The following is a 17255-nucleotide window of genomic DNA, read 5'->3' as shown; positions in this document are numbered from 1 at the left end:
CCAGCTAATATTTATCGGTTTTTAATCCATACTAGAAAAAAAGCCTTACCTTATCCCTTAATTTTCTGACTAGATTTTCATACTTCTTCTTGTACTTATCCAACTCCACCCTGGCTGTGTCGAGCATCATTTGTGTGTGCTCATTGTCACCTCGGCCCTGGCCCTCCTCCCCACCTCCATCATTCCCGCCATCACCAAGCCCGTGATGTTGTTGGGCGTCTTGTACACCGCCTAATTTAGATATGATCAATACATTACTTTTCATTACATGGTTTTTGGGGAAATGATCATGGTCGTCTATGCATTAAATTCTACCATTGATTATAACTTTGGGGAGGGAAAGAAGAAGTAAAAAAAATAGAAGGGAGTTTAAGCTCTTTTTTAAGACAGGGTAGAATAAGTTTAGGAGTGATATTTTCAATTTAACCTTGGACCCAATTGAAAAAGATTGTAAAATACATCTAATAGCATAGTCCCCTTACTCTGAGGCTAATCTTAGAAAGGGATGGTTAAGGTATTTGTATTGTCTTACATACTGTGGATTTTAGATGTTTGATTGTCAAAAAGTTAAGGCCTAAAAACATTATTGAAATGGTGATTTTTCCGTATAAAGTTTTTCACTTTTAACTAATATTTAAATTATCTACCTATTTCATACTAAAATCTAGAAGAAAAAAATATAAACCTACCTTGATGATCTAAGGCACCGCCATTGATGTTATCACCTCCCATGTTATCTTCAGAACCTTCTACTTCTTCCACTATAGCAGCTACCTGGTCAGGATCAATGTAGGGCTGGGTATCGTCATTAAATCCGCCATTTTCTTCCTAAAGATAAAAATAAGTTTACCCAATAATCAAATCCTTTGTAAAAGTAACAGGGTGTCTCTGTTTCTATCTCTCTGTACTGAAAGTTCTTGATAACAGCTGAACCTTTGTGGTTCTCATTTACAATGTAGCTTCTCATTGGTCCTGTGAAGTTTTATAACTATTTCAACGAAGGGTACCATCAACCGACCCTCCCAAGATAAATTGTGCCAATTTTTTCAAGAAATAAAATTTAATTTGAGAGTACATCCACTTCCCCCCTCCCTCAAATGCCCATAGAGGACTCTAGCGGCGTAGCTGCTAGTATAATAATATATCTGTATATACTATATATATCCCTCACCTCTCTTGGTTGATTATCACCAAACTCTACTTCACTCTGTTCTGTTTCATCCGCCATAAGAGTATCTCTATCCTCCTCGCTATCTACCTCGTTATCTGGATAATTATAAAATTTTAAAGGGGTAGTTGCACGAAATTCATTTAAACTTATATTTAGTGAACTGCATATTTTTTTCTGTATAATAGTTTAAACTAAATCTACCTACCGGACATATATTTGAAACAATTTTAATTTTCTAATGGTTTTTAAAAATATTAAGACTTGAAAATCATATTCTATTTTTTTAAACCTAAATAAAAAATGGGGGGGGGTCATCCCCCATTCCCCCCCCCTTTAAATTTTTATTTTTTTTTAATTCTTATTTTAAAAAGAATGGGGTTTGGGATTCAACACACCCCTCCTCGAGTGCCCCTAGAGGCCTCTTGGGGGCGAAGCCGCTAGTATATAAAATGGTAATAATTAAGATCAGTTTGACTTAATGGGCGCATTTGACTATACTGTAATACACAATTTAACGGAAAATACGCGAAAAAAATTATCCCCTTATTGAGTTATTTTCAACATTACCTGACAACGTATCCGTCAGTCTGGTACGTTTACGTCCCACAAGAGAAGTTAGACTTGCTCTATCAATTGTTATATTCTCCTCCTTAAAGAACAGTATTCTTATTAGTGATGACAATCCGTCAAATTTTTGGGCCGGATTCGGATTCCGGATTCTTAAAAGAATCTGTCAAAAAATTGGCGGATTCCGGATTCTAGCAATATTTTAAAAGTATTTTTTTTTAATTAAAAAAATTAAGTGCTACATATGTCCTAAAAATTAATGTTCTTGGTGTTCTCTATAATTCACTTCCGAGAATCAAACCAGATTTTAAAAGATTTTATATGAAATGATGATAATCTTTGCCTTCAAAAAGAGGCAGTAGAAAGAAAAAAACTCAACACGCTAATTTTAGCCTACCAATTAAGAATCCGGAATCGGATTCCAAAATTGGCCCAAAAATTGGGCGGATTCCAGATCCCGGATTGCTAACCCTTATTCTTATTAGCTGTGATTTTGGGGGACAGGGCAATTGCATCCAAAAATACGAAACAAACTTTATTTACTTAACCCTTACAGATCGGGCCCCAATTCCCACCATAATAGATCGGGGGAGGAAAGGGGGGGTTATATTGACCCCCCCCTCTATCTCGGCTCCTGTTACAGTTAGAGACATAAAAAAATTTTCTGGTGGTTCATGTGTATTTTTAGAGAAAATTACTTTTTCTAGTGCCAATGTGCCTATATCATTAATTTTGTCCATATATTTCTTTGTCATTTTTATCTAAATTCACGTTTAAATTCAATTTTGTACATGGTTTTGCACATTATATAAAGTTTTAATCGATTGTAAATGGCCGAATGCTAGTCGGTATGGCTTTTAGTAAATTATTAAAAAAGATCAATAATATATCTGGATAATTTCTGAAATCATGCGATTTTACTAAAAGCCATACTGACTTTTATGACTTTCAAAAGTTTCAATTTTATTTCAGGCTAGCCAGGCAGAATCGTCTACCTGGATTCTATTCTATACTTTATTTTCTTTGCTTTAAAGCTTATGGCATTTTGTAATATATAGAGATATCTTGGTGAGTTTATACAATTGCGCCTCTAAAAAGCAATGTCATTTTATTTTTGACTAAAAATTAGCATAGTAATCTGCCATCTGATTTAGATTAACATCCATCATTAATAAGAATGGATATAGAATACTGGGATATTGTGGATCCCTTCCCATGACCATGGAGAAACATATTGACCAATTTCTGAGGACTACATTAGCAACCTAAATTGATGACAAAAATTCCCTGTCACGATATAAACGTTTTCTATATCCATTTTAATAGGTAAGCATAAGGGTTGGGCTGGATATCCGGTCATTTTCAATATTCGGCCGGATACCGGATATTATAACTATCCGGTTACATGAAATCCGGCTGATTTTTAACGCCAAACATCCGGTTATCCGGTAATTTGCCGGATATCGATCGTTGGCCAGATATCCGGCCGGAACCGGATATCTGGCATTAGAAATCAGCCGGATATCCGGTATCCGGCCAAAAAAGTATCCGACCCAACCCTAGTAAGCATTACCTGGCTTGATTCATGTGTCAGCTGACGTTTTCTACTCCGACTATCGGAACTTGTACTCAACGATGGCCTAAAGAAAGGTTAATGATACACCTACAATTAGGATTGCTTTATTGACCACTAGCGGCTACGCCCCTAGAGGCCTCTAGTGGCATTTAAATGTTTATTTTTTTATTTTAAATATCTAATTTGAGAAATAATTTGTCATGTTTCTACTCAGCGCCACTACGCTACGTAGAGACATTCATACGCTAGCGACACTATGCGGCAGGAATATTTCCATTTTTTTTTCGATTTTATTGTGATTTATCTTGGGAGGGTGGTGGTACCCTCCCCCAAAATAGTTATAAACCTTCCCAGGACCCATGAGAATCTACCCTGTTAAGGAGAACCCGATCGGTTCAGCGGTTAGCGAGATCCTTCGGTACAGACACACAAACAAACATCCTGTTACTTTAGTATAAGGATATTCTACTTTCCCAATACAAAAACATTTAGAATCATAATAAATAACTAAAAAAACACTGAAAAGTGTCCATTTCCAATTCCCTTCAGTTTTATTTGAAGCTAAAATAAATATAAAAAAACAGTCCTATTTATTGCATAACCTTTTCCTAACTACATGTTAAGTCTTTAAAATTTACTCTTACTATTGATGTCACGAACTTGACATATCAGCAGTATATATAACCTTTCAAATATCTTTCGTATGCCGCAATTATTGTAACATTACAAGTAATAGCAAGATTATTTCTTACCTTAAAATGCCTCTCAATCTAAGAGGACCAGCACCGCTAGACCCACTTGTTGAAGGATTGCTTGGCCCACTATTGAAATTGGATGTATTGCTGCTTGTTGTGCCATTGTCATAGCCATATCCATTGTATCTAGTATTGCTGGGCCCGGGAATTGCTGACGGATTTTCCTCATATTCCCTGTATTCCTCCTTGAACATTAACAAGGATGACAACATCCATAAAAGCGAAGCACTGAAACGGTAGGACAAACGGACATTAACACTTCTAGAGTGTCAGAACTGAATAATCAGAATATAAAGGGTTTTTTTTTAATGCAACCATCTCGTAATCAATGTATAAATGGCACTTAGAATTCGAATTTTGATCTGAAATTTTGCATGAATAGTCCTTGGTAGGTCTATTTTCCCTAAATCGAACAAAAAGTAGGAAAAGTAACGGCTAACGGCTGGCGGCTTAGCCGTTTGGCTATTTGTTGGGTATTTTCAAGGGAAAATCATCACGAAACCTCTCTCCACATAATGCTCTTTTCCGCTCCAAAACGTTTTTAAACGGTTCTAGCCGTACTAGTTGCTTGTACTAGAAACCAAAAAATTTTTTTTTTTTATATCATTTCACATGATTTAAAGCAAAAATATGTTTCAAAAAGTTGATTTCTACGTAATTTATGACAAATTTGCCCTAAAATTAGCCAAAAAACGGCTAAACGGCTGAGCCGTTAGCCGTAACTTTTTCAACTTTTTGTTCGATTTAGGGAAAATAGACCAACCAAGGATTACTCATGCAAAATTTCAGATCAAAATTCGAATTTTAAGTGACATTTATACATTGATTACGAGATGGTTGCATTACCCCCCCCCCCCCCTTTATAAATGTCGAAGCAAAATTGTACGTAAATTTGTTGAAAAACTGTTGATTCAGGATAATGTTTATGGACATATTTACATTTTTAGGATTTGATTATAGAGTTGCTTCGCTTATAATATTGTACTTTGTTGTCCAAGGAATCAGTATACCAAATATCAGATCAATCGGATTATTAGATCACATAAAAATTTGTTGTTAAAAAAGTAAAAAAATCAACATGTTTAAAATGGACGTACGGACATTCTGGTAATGATTATAGAGTTTCTACGCTTTCTAAATTATACCTAGCTACTACAGGAATCACCGTGCAAAGTTTGGAATCAATAGGAAAATTCTAACATTCCTAAATTAACAAAATAAGCTATCCGTTACGGACGGACGGACGTACCGATTTTAATTATAGAAAAGCTTCGCTTTTAAAAAGGGCAATTATGTCTTTTTAAAGAGCAGCAATAACAAATAAACAATTTTTCTACGGATAACCTCAGAGATCTAAGGGGATAAGACAATGTTCGATAAAGGGGGGGGGGGGCGGGGTTCTGACACATTTGCGTAAACCTGGTATATAGGCAGGGTTTCGGATCCGCATTGATTTTATGCGGATCCGGATCCGGATCCGGATCCTCAAAATTTGGTCAGTGCGGATCCGGATCCGGATCCGGATCCTACTGGATCCGGATCCGGATCTTTGACAATAAAAATAAAATCACCAAATTTTTCAAAAAAAATTATTCTTCAATTCGAAGTCAAAAATACTTTTAATTTTCAAGTCTGAACCTAAACCTTAAAGATTGGCTCTCATCAAGAGAATGTCTGAGATTTTATATATATTTAGGTAGATTTTTCCATTTTTTCCGCATTTTTTGGAGTCTAAGGATCCGGATCCGGATCCTTGGACTCAAAATATGCGGATCCTTGCGGATCCGGATCCGGATCCGGATCCGAAACCCTGTATATAGGCTTTATCTTTGGACTGAGAGGATAGGTTATTAAAGATAAAATCATTCTTATATGATGAATTTTCCCAAGTTTTAAGATTTTTTGGAGAGGCCTCCAGGTTCCGGTGCTCCAGGCCTCCAGGTGCTCTCTGTACAGGTAAAAAATAAAAATAAATTTTTTTTTTTGAAGAGTTAAAGGTCAACTTATAAAACAAAATATGCATCTTTTTACCTAGATTACCTCGTACGGGCGGGATTGCAGTACCGGACCTTATCGACTTGATGTACTGTCCAGGTCCTGGTCCAGCAATCCAGGAGAACTAAGGATGACTAACGCACCCTTCTCTGTCCAAACACCCAAGGATATTAGGCTAAGTAACATCCATCAGACAACCAACTCTCTGTGAAGCACGACCTTTGTCTGAGAAGTCCCAACTGTGCATGGTAACGAGTTGCGCCTGTTTTGGGCCAAGGCATTCCCCCTACTCTAACTATTTATGTCGCGCATCTGACATAGCAGCAGTAGGAACCATTTTTAACGTCTTTAGTTATGACGCGGTGTCGGCCCGAGATTCGAACCTATCACCTTCCCGACGAAGAGCGGATGCGCTACGTGTTGAGCCACGGTCGCGGGTATGCATCTTTTTACACGTTATTCACATATTTGAAGAAAAAACATACATATTTTGTTTCATAAGCTGACATCTAACTCTTTAAAAAAATTGATTTTTAATTTTTACCTGTACAGAGACCACCTGGAGGTATGGAGCTCCGGAACCTGGAGGCCTATCCAAAAAATCTTAAAACTTGGGAAAATTCATCATATAAGAATGATTTTATCTTTAATAACCTATCCTCTCAGTCCAAAGATAAAGCCTATATACCAGGTTTACGCAAATGTGTCAGACCTCCCCCCCTCCCCTTGATGTACAACCCAATTGATGATACACAAATAACCTCTACGGAAGATTAAAATTAGTTGTTGAAACTTTTGGACAACCAATTAAACCAACAAATAAAAATTAAATTAAAGTCCCCAAAGTTGTTAAGCTAACGAATAAGTAACTTATTTAAAACTTTGGGGACTAGTCACGTGTAATAAACAGCCCAAATGTCCACTCTCTAAAAAAAGGTAAAAAAAAGTTTTAAAAAAAACAGGTGTGATTTCACAATTTTAGGAAAAATTTAGTAATTCAAACAGAATGGAAAACTTTAGGTAATAAATATCAAGTACCTAACAGAATTTTTGTTAACTTTACAAGCTGCTTATACCCTTCATACGGAATAGCTTTGCTTCAAAATCAATTCATAACTAACCTGCTTAATATTTTCTTGTTTAATTTCTGTATTGCCCAGAAATGTCAGGGTCTCTGAGTTGCTACTCGAACATGACAACTGTCTTCTTAAAACAAATTCTTAATCAGATGGATTATTGCATAGGTATAGCAGGAAGTCACAAATATAATCTATAATACAAGTAAGTAGAATGATGTCTGTCCGTCCGTCTGTCCCTTAAGATCTTGGTAACCACTGAACTCATCGGATTCTACTCTTCTGGGAATATTCCTACTGGTCCTGTGGTGGTTTTAGGCTATTTTCTTGGGGGGTGGGACACCCCAAATCCCCACAAAAACAAAAAAATTCCCCCCATTTTTTTTTGCAGGAGATTTCTTTGGTCCTTGTTTTTTTTTCACCTTAACTTTTTTTTATCATCTCTTGGGGCAAATCCCATAGAGGCTAGGGGCAAAGCCGCTAGTATAATATAAAATAAAATAAAATAAAATGCATCAATATTGTAGAGACTAAAAAATGATAAAGAAACACTGCGAATTATTTGACAAAGTTACAACCCTTATGTTAAAGTAACAGGAATTGTATGTGTTTGTAGCAAAGGATATCCCTAAACACTGGACTGATATGGTTCTCCTGTACCATGTAACTTCCTGGGAAGGTTTAAAATTATTTTGTGAAAAGGTATCACCACCCGCTAAAAATAAAGGGGGGGGGGGGGTTAATGCAACCATCTCGTAATCAGTGAGCAAATGGCACTTAGAATTCGAATTTCCATCTGAAATTTTACATGAGTAATCCTTGGTAGATCTATTATCCCTAAATCGAACAAAAAGTTTGAAAAGTAACGGCTAACGGCTGGCAGCTCCGCCGTTTTGCCATTTTTTGGATATCTATATTTCAAATTAGTCACACAACCTATCTCCACATAATATTCTTTTCCACTTCAAAACGCTTTCAAACGGTTCTAGACGGTAGCTGTTGGTACTAGAAGTTTTAAAAATGGTTATTGCTATCATTTAACATGAATTAAACTAAAAATATGTTTTAAAAAGTTGATTCCTACGTAATTGATGATGGATTAACCCTGAAAATAGGCAAAAAACGGCTAAACGGCTGAGCCGCCAGCTGTTACTTTTCCAACTTTTGTTCAATTTAGGGAAAATAAACCTACCAAGGATTACTCATGCAAAATTTCAGATCGAAATTCGAATTTTAAGTGCCATTTGCTCACTGATTACGAGATGGTTGCATTAAAAACCCCCCCCTTACTCCTAGAAAAGCAATACAAAAAAAATATTTTTGAGAGTCGCTAGAGACCACCACTGCACTGGCGTAAACACTGCTGCTATAAGCCTCTAGGGACGTAGCCGCTAGTACTAATATATGAAGTCTATTAAAATGATTCAAAATGCAAGGACATATATTTTTTTTAACTCTTATTTTATACATCTTAATTGGAACTGATGATCTATTTAATAGTGAAACAATTGTATTCCATCAAATCAATAAAAAGTTAAAGAAATGACCTGTGTTTATATACAACATGACCCTCAAAAAAGTATTTTTAAGCATCTGCAGCCCTTATTTCTCAATGAATTATTAAAAAATTCATATGTCCTTGTTCTCCATAGTATTCCACGTAAGTAGATATAAAAATATTTTTTTTACCTCCATTAACACCGGAGATTTTTAGAGCTAATGTTTTGAAAAAGTGACTGAGAAAAAGAATTTTTTTTTGTTTCTCTTATTTTTTGGATGGTTATATTATGTTTTTCTGGCAATTGAATAATGAGACACAAAGAAAAACAAGTTAACTAATTATTTCTTTTTTATTCCACCAAAAATATAAATTTTTAATGGCAAAAAATACTACTGAATGAATTGATTATTTGCAAATTTTAGGTTATTTATTAACCCTTATTTATAGAAAAGGATTAATTATGACAGTTGCTCCGCCTACTTTTCTGACATCTCAATTATTTAATAAGGGGTAAATTAAGCTTTTTAGACTAAAAAATCATTATGTTTTATTTTTATTTTCTTTATAACTTTTTTGTTATTAAAGTTAGGATTGTGAAACAAAAACAATTTTCCTGCTATATTCATAGAGATTTATTTGGTTTTTTAATCTTAAACAATTTTGCCTAATAAGTAAGTTTTTCAAAATATCATTAAACTAAAAAGACTCAAAAAATATGTGTAAAAAAATGCTTTTTACTCAAAAACTAAATTTTTTATTTCATTTTTGTATAAAGTTTCTGCTAGTAACAAAAATAAAAGGATTTCTAGCTTAATTTTGCTAAAAAAGTCGTATCATGTTAAAAGTTACTTTTTCCTCAGTCACTTTTTCAAAACTTTAGCACTAAAAATCTCCGGTGTTAATGGAGGTAAAAAAAATATTTTTATATCTACTTACGTGGAATACTATAGAGAACAAGGACATATGCATTTTTTAATAATTCATTGAGAAATAAGGGCTGCAGATGCTTAAAAATACTTTTTTGAGGGTCATGCTGTATATATAATAATATATGAAGTAGTAATGTTTTTTTTTGTCTGAAGCTTAAGATTTTGCTAACTACTGAACTGATTCGAGTTCTCCCTTTTAGTGAAGCTTCACAGAGGTCCCGGGATGGTTTGATCTATTTTCTGCCCTCTTCTTACCCCTTTGAAGTCATAGAGGGCTAAAAAATACCTTCTTTGTTGTAGATTTCCAGCATTTTGAGTGTTACAACTAGCTCCATTTCCTAACTCATCGTAAACCTCAATTACATCTCCTAAATTTGGAAATACATCAGAGATTTTCAACATTTAGGCCAGTTTAACACTCATTTTTATTGATTATGGACGGACAGCAGTTGAAAATGATGTTGTTATGTAATATTCATCTAATTTAGAGGTGGATTCTTTAAAAAAATTTGCCCCACTAATCGCATAGTGGGGCAAAATTGTTTTAGTAAAAAATCCTCCAAAATCACATAAAAAATCTACAAAAATTAAATAAAATCATAGAAGGGTTATCAACATAAGATTTTATTTAATTTTTGTAATGTGATTTTGGAGGATTTTTCACGAAAAGCAATTAGTGGGGCAAATTTTTTTTAAGAATCCATCTCAGGACTGGAACATACATTCATACAAAGTGTAAAGTACCTTGTTGAGCACTGTTTTACTCCCTCCCCCCACCCCCTCCTTCTTTAATAAATTGAAAATAAGAGAAGGGAGGTTCGTTTACCAGGTCAGGTTCTATTATTATTGAGTAAGGTATCCCCGCGCTATTAGACACCGCAGGGTGAAGACCCCCCCCCCCCCACCCCTCCCTTTAATGGATTAGGCAAAGGAAAAATACTTCCCTTTATTTTTAATTTATTAAAAAAATAAGAGGAAGGGCCTTTGTGTGAAAGAACTAATACATTGGTTGCCTTCTAATGGCTGTATCTAATATATAAATCCTTATACTAAAGTAACAGGATGTCTGTGTGTTTGTTTCCAAAAAAAAATTTACGTTTATCGATTTAACAAAGAGATTTCAACGAAACATAAACGTCAAACGCAACATAGACATATTTAAATATAAAAAAACACATTTAAAGTGCCACTAGAGGCCTCTAGGGGCGTAGCCACTAGTGTATACTAAACTACAATTAAAAGACAGGTACACATAAAATGAATAAAAATCAAAACCTGATTCCATTTCTAATATTTCTGGGGTGTGTTCGTCAATGATTCTTTTACCATCGTACAAAAACCTACAAAAAAATATTTTTATGACAATAGCCAGTGTTTTATGTATTAATTGCATTAGTTATATTGTGTGTGTGATACTTTGGAATATAAATTAAATTGGTACCCAACTTGTTATAACCACGTTATCTTATTTGTTGGTTTAAAAATTTTGGGTACTTAAGTTAAATTTGGGTCAGTAAGATCTTAACTAGTAGTGTCAAAGCTTTTTAAAAAATAATTTTAATGTATAGAATGAATGGGTAATTTTGTTAATAATCATCATCAACAAAACAAATATTTCAGTTTTCCTCTGAAAAAGCTTTGTTAAGAGATTTAGAATTTTTAAATATGGAGTTGAAGAATTATAATTAGGGCCAAAGATGCAAGCTTTTCCGGAGTGTTCCTATCCGGGGAGATGGAGAAGAAGTGCCCGGGCAAGCCTGCATCAACTAAACCTGCTTCACCTGCTTGAAGAATTATAATCTTAACTTTACCTTAATAAATAAATGGGCACAGCTACTCTTTCACTGTAAGATCTTTTTAGTTTTCCCAATTGTGTTGTCTGCTTCACTCTAAAAAATGGGATCTACTGCAGTTCACGGTAAAATATTGCTGGTAACGAATATTGCCTAAAATCTATGAATTTTAAAGGCTGCTAGCTGCCAAACGGCTGAACGTACAGATCATACCCGCACACCATTTTAAGTGGTATAAGAAGGCCTACAAATAATCTGGAATAGCCAAGATCCAATGATGCACAGGGAAAGCTTCACTAAAGAAAAAACACGTAAAATAGGCCTTTTTCGCGCATTTCTCTGCACTGCGAGATAATTATGCATTATTGATTTATGGCTATTCCAGATTTTTTGTAGGCCTTCGTATGCCGCTTAAAACAGTGTTCGGGCATGATCTGTACGTTCAGCAGTTTGGTAGCTAGCAGCCTTTAAAATTCATAGATTTTTGGCAATATTCGTTACCAGCTATATTTTACTGTGAACTGCAGTAGATCCAAAAAATGAATTTATTATTACTAGGATCTTACACCAGTTTATCATGTAATCTATAGTGAAACTTTTAGTTGGCAAAAATGACGATTCCCCCTTCCCTCGACAATAAATGATGTCCAAGTTGGCAACTTAAATTGACGATAATTTTTCCCCTGTCATAATATATATCCACGTAAATTCTATATCCATTTTCTAAAAATAAAAACTTTAAATCTCAGTGTTAAACATTTTATGTTTACAGAATCCTGCCCAAGCTCTACAACACATGTTTGCTCAAGTTATATCATGCTATAGATATTATTATGAATTTATATTGTTGTTTATTTAATGATCCTAAAATCTGTCATGCACAATAAAACCAAGATTATTATTCTTTTGTATGTTTCATTTAAGTTCTACTTCCAGCTGAATAGTATGCTGAAGTTTTAAGTTTGAATTTGCATTATAATCTCTTTATCATTTCAGTATGTCTATTATGTTGATAACAATGACGGTAGCAAGGTGTTTCATGTTGTAGTAAGCCTGCCCCAGATATTATCCAATTAGCAGGGGTTAGGCTATTTTAACACAAAGCTGTATGAGTAGACAAAAAAAGTAAGCAACGCATCAATTATTTGGATCCTATAATTGCGCGGCAAGTAACTTGCAGCCATGTTTAAAAACACATAATAGTTATTTCTCGTATCGTATTATAAACGGCTTTCCGCGAATATAGAATGTACAATTATAAGATTAAAACTAGTTTTTTTAGCCCCGTGGTGCCGAAGGCACCGGCTAAAAAAAACTAGTTTTAATCTTATGATTGTACATTTCTATATTCGTAGAAAACTGGATATAATACGATGCTAGACATAGTTTTTTCGTATGGATGAGAACCGGTTCCTATCCACCGGATTCGAATGAATACGAGAAAAAAAATTACCTGAAGTGTATCTCAGCTGTTTCTAATTCTTGTAAAACTCTGATAACTTTAATCATAAGATACTTATCACTAGACCTGTTCCAAATATAATCATTCTTGTTCAATTTTTATGATACTTTAATTTTAACTAGCGGCTACGCCCCTAGAGGCCTCTAGGGGCACTTGAGGAGGAGAGAGTCGAATTTGATAATTCAATTTCTTATTTTAGATTTTAAAAGAAAAAGTTTAAAAAAATTTACGTTTGATGTTTATTTTTCGTTGAACTCTCTTTCTAAAATTGGGAAATTTTTAAAAAATTTAATTTCTCTAGGGAGGGTGGTGGTACCCTCCCCCAAAATAGTTATAAACCTTCCCGGGACATGAGAATCTACCCTGTTAAGGAGAACCCAATCGGTTCAGCGGTTAGCGAGATCCTTCGGTACACACAGACAGACAGACAGACACACAGACATCCTGTTACTTTAGTATAAGGATTTAAATTTGCTCTTACTAGGATTAAATAATATAAAAAAAATGTTCAATTGTTTAAGATATCTTACTGAATACACACAAACAAAAATCCCCCAGACAGGCAAAAATGGGATTTAAGTATAGTTTGAAGAAAACATTTCTTAAATAGGCTTTTGCACGAACGAGAACAAGTGATTCTACGAACCTTCCAGCAGTGATTCTAAATATTTTTTGTGTGAATATACCTACTAGTTTTATGTTTGATATAGTTATACCAACTAAAAGAATCAAGTTTAACCAAGGTTTTCTATGAATGAAACTTTGAAATATTAAGCATTTTTTGATAAAATATCATCACATGTTTTATTGAGTTCAAAGTTTCAAAAAAATAACGCGCAACAACATAATCAAATGAAAGTACTTTAATAAAACTGTTTAAAATAGTACAATTTACCATCCTTTTTTATGAATTACGTTTTCCAATGAAAAAGTTCACTTTAGTGTCACAGCAGTTTGAACTCAACAAAACATTTGATGATATATAAAGTCAAAAATGCCTAACTTTTCATAGGTTTTTTTTCATAGTGAAACTTATTTTTTTATATTTGATATACTGATATCCAACCATCTTATTTTTGTTTTATGGATTATCTCAAATTAAACTATGTATATTAAAGATTGATTCTATTCCTTTTATCTAGTAGAGAACTTCTAATAGACAGGGTTTTATTTGGCTTTTGTTCTGGAGTATCTTCTAAATAAAAAAAAACAGCGTAATCATACTACCTTAGGCTTATAAATCATTTCATATTGATCTGCCAATAGGCTAGTTAAAATAATCAATAGAAATGAGTATGTTAACATTGAAACTATTAAAAATGACGCCCTTAGTTATACAAGTATAATCCCACCCAGTAAAACAACAAGAAAATGAATTTTAATACCTAATCTTAGAAAGTTTAAAAGTTTCATGATAATGGCCAAGATGCGCAAAAGGGGACTATCCACGAACAAGAGCAAGTACAGTTTTATTAGTGTACTTTCGTAATTTATAGTATTTGATTATGTTTTAGCATATTTTTTTGAACTTTTGAACATAACAAAACATTTGACGATATTTTGTCAAAAAATGCTTAACATTTCAAAGTGTTGTTTATAGAAAACCATGGTGAAACTTAATTTTTATAGTCAATATAACGATATTAAACATAACCCTAGTATATTCGCCAAAAAAACATCACAGAATCACTACTGGAAGGTGCTTAGAATCCCATGCTCTTGTTGTGGATAGCCCCCTTTCATATACTAGTTTGATAAAATGTAATGTAGAAGTATTTAAATTTTCATAGGTAACAAATTCAGAGATTAAAACTAAAAAAATGGATGAAATATGACCTAGATATGTTAACTTATAAAAACTGTTACATACAGAAGACCGTCATATGAGAGGATCTTGGACCAAAATAAATTAGGAAAAAACATTGAAAGAATGCATTAGTGCAATAGGTAAAAAGTTACCTTTCTCTTTCTTAATTTGTGTATTGCTCATCCACCAGGATTTAGGGACCAGCTGATTTTTGTTTTGATCAGCTGATCCCCCGGCTGAATTAGCCGATTCATCATTTGCAGCAACTGATATTGAGTCATTAGATTCTCTTAGTTCTTCACCTGAAAATTGTAGTACAAAGATTCAACAATATATATAAAAAAACATTCGAGACGTATTACAGAACTTGTGCATTTAAGATGATTTCCTTCAAAGTGCGCTAAACCTTCACCTGAAAAACCCAGTACCAAAAAAACCTGACCCACAGTAACAAACAAGCCATCAAAAACCTAACCTAACCCCACTCCTTCCCTATTTTCAATAAATTAAAAAATAAGGGAGGGGGTAAATCAATGCTTGACAAGATCCTTTGCTGGTACTTTATTAGTAATCCTGATACTCAACTTATCATTTAAAAAGTAAGAGCATACTCTGAATATAGAACAACTGCACTAATAAGCACTCCTACCTTTGTTTTTACCCTCCTGTGGCTGTCCAAAAGATTGTGCACTTGTCCCAGGTTGTTCATCAAACACCTCATCATCATTCCTTGACTCGTTGTGCCCTTCATTCTTCTCATTTCCATCCTCGGGAGCACCACTGTTCACCACAGCGTCACTTTGGTGCAGGTCATTTACACCATTGTTGTCATCGTTCTCCTGATCGTCCTGACCATTGTTGATGGTACCTTCAATCTCAATGAGACCTGTTTTCTCTGACAATGTTATCTTGGGTTGGTGCTGTACTTCAACTGACTTGGAGGAGCTGGAGGTGCCAGGCTGATCCTGATAATTGCAGAGAAAAAAATTAAAGACATGAACCAAAGTCGAAACAGACGGCAGGCCTGAACACTTTGCTATCTTTTTTTTTCAAATGTCCTTCTCAGGTACTACAATACAATAAAATCTCATATATTATAATAATTAACAATCTTTTCATAATAGGTATATAATATGTAACGATCCACCTTCTAAGCCTCGCCACAATTGCACAGAATAATTTTTTTAACATTAATATCTAGGGTTGGCAATCCGGAATCCGGGATCCGGAATCCGCCCAATTTTAGAATCCGAATCCGGAATCCGTTTTTTAATAGCGGATTCCGGATTCTTAATTGGTATGCTAAAATTAGCGTCTTGAGTTTTTTCTTTCAACTCTCACTTTTTGAAGGCAAAGATTATCATCATTACATATAAATTTTTAAAAATCTGGTTCGATTCTCGGAAGTGAATTATAGAGAACACCAAGAACATTAATTTTTAGGACATATGTCGCACTTAATTTTTTATTAAAGCCTTTAAAAATACTGCTAGAATCCGGAATCCGCCACTTTTTTTGACAGATTCTTTAAAGAATCCAGAATCCGAATCCGGCCCAAAAATTCGACGGATTGCCATCACTATTAATATCTGTGGGTTCGATTACACCTGTGGAAGTTACAACCCTATATTACTATTATGAAATGTTTATAATAAAAGTTTACATCAATTCAATTTTATTATTTTTTATAAGATCAAAATAAATATTTTGCACAAAAAAAACCTTCCTCTAAATTGATTATTTTATTACAATGAAGTATGATAATTGTTATTTCTCGCATCGTATTATAAACAGCTTTCCGCGGATATAGAATGTACAATTATAAGATTAAAGCCAGTTTTTTAAGCCCCAAGGTGCCGAAGGCACCGGCTAAAAAAACTGGTTTTAATCTTATGTTTGTACATTTTTATATTCGTAGAAAGCTGGATATAATACGATGCTAGACATAGTTTTTTTCGTATGGATAAGAACCGGTTCCTATCCACCGGATTGGAATGAATACGAGAAAAATGTTTCGCGTTTTATTCTTTTACCTGATAGTTGGTGTTCAATGTGACCGCTCCAAACATCCTGTTCTCCACACTTGGGGGAATAGAAAATGTGAGACCAGGCGTGGCATTGTTATCATTCCGTTCATACATAATATTATCTGGGGTTGAGCCTTTGTCCAGCAAACAAAGAGATGACTTTATATTAATTGTGGCATCAAATGGTTGACTTTGTGTGGTGGAGGTATCATTATTTTGTACATTCATTGACTCTGTTTGTGTACTGATGACCTTGGATGAATGTGGACCTAGGGGAATTGTGAATGTGTGGAAATTATCATTTCTGGAACACGTGGAAGTATCTTGATCTTGCTGGCCATTTTCATCACCTGAAACGAGATTATATCCGTATATAAAGTAACAAGATGTCTGTCTGTCTGTCAGTGTGTGTGTTTGTATACCAAGTAAACTTAAACTAAAAAAAAACTTAAAAAATGGGAACGAGAAATTTAGTTGAAGTCTCCATAGCTTAGTTTTCAATTCTAAGAATGAGAAATTGTGTAAACATAAATTTTGGGATCTTCAGCATTATTTATATTCCATTAACCTTTCCTCCTCGCAAAAAAAAACCTTAC

The 17255-nt window shown here is 34.2% G+C and overlaps 1 protein-coding gene across 6 annotated transcripts in view; it reads right to left on the bottom strand.

The window, feature by feature from the left end:
• LOC145318490 (uncharacterized) overlaps positions 1 to 17255 on the bottom strand; it is a 221458-nt gene that overhangs the window by 19745 nt on the left and 184458 nt on the right. For 4 of the 6 annotated variants that reach the window (XR_013879358.1, XM_080159762.1, XM_080159761.1 and 1 more), the window contains 15 exons: positions 16666 to 17009; positions 15282 to 15597; positions 14785 to 14934; positions 13959 to 14020; positions 12817 to 12893; positions 11382 to 11459; positions 10846 to 10910; positions 9857 to 9938; positions 7186 to 7270; positions 4067 to 4254; positions 3312 to 3378; positions 1739 to 1820; positions 1172 to 1266; positions 690 to 828; positions 50 to 231 (listed from right to left, as the gene is read on the bottom strand). Coding sequence is in view for 5 of the 6 variants with exons in the window: in XM_080159762.1 (XP_080015888.1) it covers positions 50 to 231; positions 690 to 828; positions 1172 to 1266; positions 1739 to 1820; positions 3312 to 3378; positions 4067 to 4254; positions 7186 to 7270; positions 9857 to 9938; positions 10846 to 10910; positions 11382 to 11459; positions 12817 to 12893; positions 13959 to 14020; positions 14785 to 14934; positions 15282 to 15597; positions 16666 to 17009 (2012 nt within the window). In the remaining variant the exon portion in view is untranslated. The remainder of the gene's footprint in view (positions 1 to 49; positions 232 to 689; positions 829 to 1171; positions 1267 to 1738; positions 1821 to 3311; positions 3379 to 4066; positions 4255 to 7185; positions 7271 to 9856; positions 9939 to 10845; positions 10911 to 11381; positions 11460 to 12816; positions 12894 to 13958; positions 14021 to 14784; positions 14935 to 15281; positions 15598 to 16665; positions 17010 to 17255) is intronic. The other 2 variants (XM_080159764.1, XM_080159765.1) reach the window with 2 other exon arrangements.

The sequence above is a fragment of the Acartia tonsa genome, chromosome 5 (genome assembly GCF_053477335.1).
Source record: "Acartia tonsa isolate MP-2025a chromosome 5, ASM5347733v1, whole genome shotgun sequence".
Taxonomy (NCBI): Eukaryota; Metazoa; Arthropoda; class Copepoda; order Calanoida; family Acartiidae; genus Acartia; species Acartia tonsa.
Note: the sequence above shows the minus strand (reverse complement) of the source record. Positions and strands in the feature narration are given on the sequence as shown.